Source organism: Coptis chinensis, chromosome 3, assembly GCF_015680905.1.
Source record: "Coptis chinensis isolate HL-2020 chromosome 3, ASM1568090v1, whole genome shotgun sequence".
NCBI classification, from domain to species: domain Eukaryota; kingdom Viridiplantae; phylum Streptophyta; class Magnoliopsida; order Ranunculales; family Ranunculaceae; genus Coptis; species Coptis chinensis.
In genome coordinates, this window is record NC_141458.1 from 67,640,930 (window position 1) to 67,646,530 (window position 5,601).

General features: G+C 37.9%; 1 protein-coding gene across 1 annotated transcript; it reads left to right on the plus strand.

Annotated features, from left to right (window-relative positions):
• The first annotated feature begins 3,967 nt into the window (after positions 1 to 3,967).
• Positions 3,968 to 5,601, plus strand: LOC147510508 (uncharacterized). Its single transcript, XM_086598160.1, has 4 exons — positions 3,968 to 4,108; positions 4,389 to 4,628; positions 4,676 to 4,971; positions 5,061 to 5,601. The coding sequence occupies exons 1-4, from the start codon at positions 3,968 to 3,970 to the stop codon at positions 5,599 to 5,601; spliced, it is 1,218 nt and encodes a 405-aa protein (XP_086454286.1).

Consider the following 5,601-nt stretch of genomic DNA (forward strand, 5'->3'; position numbering starts at 1 on the left):
CAGGCTGCTGGCCTTCATCAGCAAATGATGTGAAGGTACTAGTCAGGCTCATATGAGGTGTTTTTGGTACGAGCTCTCTCATATTTTTTCCTTGTTTTTTTGGCTACCGCGTATGCTCTCTTTGATTTGCACTGTATGATGCCTCAATGATGACTGTAAAGGACCTGTATAATGCCTTCTTGTGCCAATAAAAAAAAATGATGCCTTATTTTGTAAAGATTAGTTGCATTCATGCCTTTTACAGCATACATCCCATGTCCTAACACCTTTTAGCTGTTCAAAGAAAAGTGCTGCGGTATTGGCAGTCACAAAAAAAATTGGAAGTAGAAGCACCTCTTGGACTAATTCTTCTTTGTGCAGTCTTTAGCATCAAGAACATTCCTCCAGAACCAGGAACCAGTCTTTGGGGACCTTCATAGTCCAAAAGTAGTTATCCTTCAGATGTTGATTTCAAACCCACAGTGAGCAAAGACTGTTTATCCTTAGATACAACCTTAAACACCTAGCCACAGTAAGAATTAAGCAGCTTGGTTCAAGAGTTCTAAATCACTAATTCCCAGTCCACCTTCATCCTTAGGTAAAGTCGTAAAGACGTGCATTGCTTGCAAGGTGCAGGTTTTGCAGTTTTGCCCATCTCGGGTCCACACTCCACACCATAAGAATTATTATTTACTTTTCTGGCCTTGTACGTAGAAGGTAGGGCAAAGGTCATCGACTAGTAAACGTGGAAGGAGTGGAAGTGTACCAACATGCATCAATTACTACTGAGTTCTAATTCTGTATCGTTTAGTAATCAAACTTTAGTAATTCTTTTAGTGAGTTGTTGCCAGTCTCTAATCACAAGTCTAGATGAGATTAGTGGAAGTCCAACATAAGTAATAAGGTGGCTGAGAAAGTTCGATTCCCATAGAAATATATAATCAAGCTTGCTTTTCTCATGATTCATTCCTACTTTAGGCCTAATAATTCTGAATCCTGCTGCAAACTAATCAAGAGTATCTCTCACTCTGCTTCAGCAGATTTTTCATTACCTTCGAAGAACAGCAATAGATCACTAGCAAAACAAAGGTTAATATAACCTTAGTTTCCTCAACACTTCGGATGGGCTTTACTCATTTGATACAACGGAATTTACTAGTTTCTTGTTTTGGGATGGTACTAGTGTACGAAGTCATGGAACTCCAACTTACTTTATGAATATAATTCAAACTAGATATTTTTAGGTTGAGGTTTTCATAATCACTTATTTCCCTGAAGGCAGACTTTAAAAGGTAGTCGTTTCCAGACCCCCGTTTTCTAAAGGTGGCAAGGCAACCAGTATTGAAGTTCTGAACCAAAACACTAACCTTTGCTCACAAATCACACCCTTTTCAAACCTCTCCCCTTTTCAAACCTCTTCATCTCCAAGTTTCTTCCACACTCATGCTAACGGGGGTACTATATTATATCTTTTAACGAACCTGCATGGCCATCCAAAATTTAGTATGCTTGTCCAATGTTTTCTAGAAAAAATAGTTTTTGACCCATAACAAAATGTTGGATACCTAGCTGATAATAGGAAATTAGACATTAAGGACTAAAAAATGTGTATTTAGGGCTTGACCCTAGTTCTGTCTGTGGACCAGTTTGGCCGTGAGCAATCTGTTTATATTTGTGAAATGCCTATGATACCCTTCCATGTGCGCTACACGGGAGCATTTAGAATCAGTATTAGGTCACACATGTCATGCGTATAGGGATGTCCAAACGGGTACCCGACCCGGCCCGAACCCCATTTTTCGGGTTTTGAACGGTATCAAAGTTACTTGCCCGACCCTATTCTTTACGGGCGGGTTCGGTTCGGTATTTGTTGGATACATGTGACCAAACCTACGCCCTAACCCTATATTTCAAAAACCGGTTTCGGGTTCGGTTTCGGTATGGTAAAACCGAAATATATGAAATAAAAGAATATTAAATCTCTTCATCGAACGCCATTTTCGCTTATTAGATCTCAAGAAAAACCTCTTTTCATCTAATTAATCAAAACCATCTTCTTTTATCGGATTTGATCTTTAACTTTAACATCGTCCACCCACACACATCAAAGATTCAAAACACACGGATTGCATTTTTTGAAAAGCAAAGAAGAAAAAAGTAAAGTACCAAAAGCAAAGCAAGCAATTCCAAGACAATAACTCAATAAGATTAATGGTTTTGGGAGTTTAACTTTTTGTGGTGGTGTGAATCACATTTGACAATAAGATTGATGGCTTTTGGGAGTTTCAGTTTCTTGTGGTGGTGTGAATCCGACTGTTGATTTGCTCGGCCTTGGTGACCACATTTAGAAAGAGATATTTGAGGAGGTCTTTTTATTTTCTGAAATGCAAACTTCGGCAAGACCATCAAACCCACCAATCTCTTCATCATGAACGTGTGATTGGGTTGTCTTGTTCTTGGAGAGTTGTTGGAGGGAAGAGAGAAGAGTAAGTAAGAAATAAAGTGAATGCAAAAGACTAAAAGTTTGTTGAAGATAAATAGATAATAAATGAAAATATAGTTGTTGGGAATTATGGTCCGGTTCGATTCGGGTTTTGGGCATTTTACCCTATATAACCGGGTTTTGGGGTTCGGTTCGGTCCGATATGGTTTCGGGCTTTTAACCCTTTTAACGGGTTTAGGGCCAAATTATCGGGTCGGGTTCGGGTCGGTCCGGTTTAGATAGTGTGACCAAACCCGACCCTATGTATTCGGTCCGGGTTCGGGTTCGGGTTTTGTCGGCTCGGGGCGGGGTTCGGTCGCGGGTTTTTTTCGGTTTTCTTTTCCCTATGCATGTGTCATCTATCTCGCACATATCTCGAGGAATCTAACACAAATAAACCACGAAGTTGATCGATCTAATTAGGGTTTTACTTCGTTCACCTCTGACACCTCACACTCATCTGAACCTTACCTCCCACAATCTCTCAGCCATTTTCTTATATATGAATTGAAGGTTTTACGAAATAAAGTGAATGCTACCTCTTGGAAATCTCTTGGAAGCGAAATACGACAAAAACAAATTTCTACATGTAAGTACTCGATCTAATTGTTTGCATTCTTCTTTTGCATGTTTGTGCGTGTTGAAAACTTGTTTTTAAAGGTTTGCACCACTTCAAATTCTGAATCCAATTTTTAATTGATGTGGTAGGACCGAACCCTAATTGTTTAGAAGAAATTGGTGGTTTTTTTTACGAATTCTTTAATTGGCACTGGATATTCTTTAATGGGTATATGGACCCCTTAATTAATATATATGTTTGTCGGGTACCCTTGTTTGTCAATTGATGTCTGTCATTGCATATTTGAACTTAACTCTAACAAGTTGGGTCTTTTGTTTATAGTAATCATGCAATTATATTATATAATTTGACTAAATTACTGTATATAATTGTGTTTATACATTATGTGATATTAAATTGTGTGAAATTATGTGAAATCATTAATTAAATTGTGTTATTTCCAGTGGTATGTATGGCTCGCGACTTATTAGGTGTAAGAAAGTTTGTTATCCATTATGGGGGATGTTGGGGGAAAACTGGAACTAGGATTTTGAAGATGTCTAACTATAAGGGTGGGAAGATAGAGAAATGGGAGTTAAATGGGGATGAACTCTCTTTTATGGATCTAAACAAGGATGTGAACAAGTTGTTGAGTCTAAGGGTGAGTCCTTGTTCATTTGTTGATATTGCATGCTTGATTGGTGGTGATTTGTGTAAGATTAAAAGTGATCAAGTACTTATGCATTTGTGGAATCTTATGAAACCTGAAAAAGACAATAAGTTTCATCTATTTCTGTCTTATGAAATCTGCATTTGTGGAATCTTATGAAATCTGAAAGTGGAGATGATGGGGGTTGAATATGCATATAGTTCAAATTTTGGACCATTTATGAGTGAAGGTACTGGAGGAGATGAGAGTGACAGCTTGGAAGAGGAATTTGTGACAAATGTTGAGGATAATGCAGAAGATCGAGAATGGTGATGGTGACATGAGACCACCACTTGTTGTGAATGCTGATGTAGACATTTCTATGTTGAGCAATAACATATTTGAAAAAGAAGAAATGGAAAAGGTTACAAAAGATCATGTACACAGAATGGGTAGCTAAGCTTCAATTCCTGGGATGACATGGCCTACAGTAGATGATTGCAGAGAATTTTTTAAGAATCTAGCTATAAAAAACAAGTTTAGTTTCAAACCACAGAAAAATGACAGAACAAGGTACATACTAAAGTGTATAGATGTAGAGTGCAAGTGGAGGATCAATGCAACTGTTATTGCTGATGGGTACACTTTCCAGTTGAGGAAGTTTTGTGGTGAGCACACATGTCAGGCAAATGAGAAGGATATGTACAAACAATGCACAGCTCCATATATGGGTTGCAAATGCCTTGGAAGATGAATTTAGGACACATCCCACTTACAGGCCTGAAGATATTCAAGCTAAAATCATGTCAAGACATGGTGTTCACATTTCTTATTGGACTGCCTGGTCTGCAAGAGTGAAAATTCTGGAAAATATCAATGGAAACTATGAGGAAGGGTATAGGTTACTGCCAGTAGGCAAGTTCAGAACAAAAATCCTGGGACCATTGCAAGATGGTTCTGTACTAAGAATACAAGAGAATTTGTAAGTGTGTGCATTGCCTTTAAGGCATCAATTGATGGGTGGTTGGAAGGGTGCAGACCAATTCTTGGTCTTGATGGTTCATTTTTAAAGGGAAAGTATGGTGGGTGTTGCTTGTATGTTATTGGGCTTGACGCAATGAATGACTTGTTCCCAATTGGCATATACATATGTCAAGGTGAAAACAAAGCCAACTGGCAGATATTGTTGAAACTTCTAAAACCTGACCTTGATCAGCACAGGGAAAAACTCACATTCATCTCAGACAGATATAAAGGACTGATACCAGCTGTGCATGCATACTTTCCAGACTCTAACCATAGGTAATATTTCCTTCATTGATTAAACTGATTCTAAGTGTAAGTAACATTTCTAATTAACATTTGTAACTAATATATTATTATGTCAACAGGTTTTGCTTTAGACATATGTTTAAATTTTTTAAGAAAGTGTTCAAAGGTGATATGTGGGAGAAACTTGCATGGGATGCAGCCAGAAAGTACAAAATGGCTTCATTTACAGAGAAAATGGGTGATATAGTGAAAACAGATCAAAAGGCAGCTGATTGGTTAGATTCAGAAGAAAGAAGTTGTTGGGCTAAAGCTTACTTTGACCACACCTGTAAGTGTGATGAAATTACCAACAATTTCTCTGAGTCATTTAATTCCTGGATTCTTAAAATGAGAGACAAGCCCTTAGTGCAGTTTGTAGACATGTACAATCTTTCTCTTGTGAAACTCATGTATGATAGGATGATGGTGTCTAGGGAGTTGGGTGATTATGATGTTGTAGTTCCAACAGTTCTTCATATTATCAAGAAGAGAAAAGCTAAGTATAAGAATTATAAAGTTTCTGGGGTGTCAGACCATATCAGTTTAGTTCAAAACACAAAAAATAAGAAGCATTATTGTGTAGATTTGGAGAAGAAGACATGTGAGTGCATTGTCTGGTAG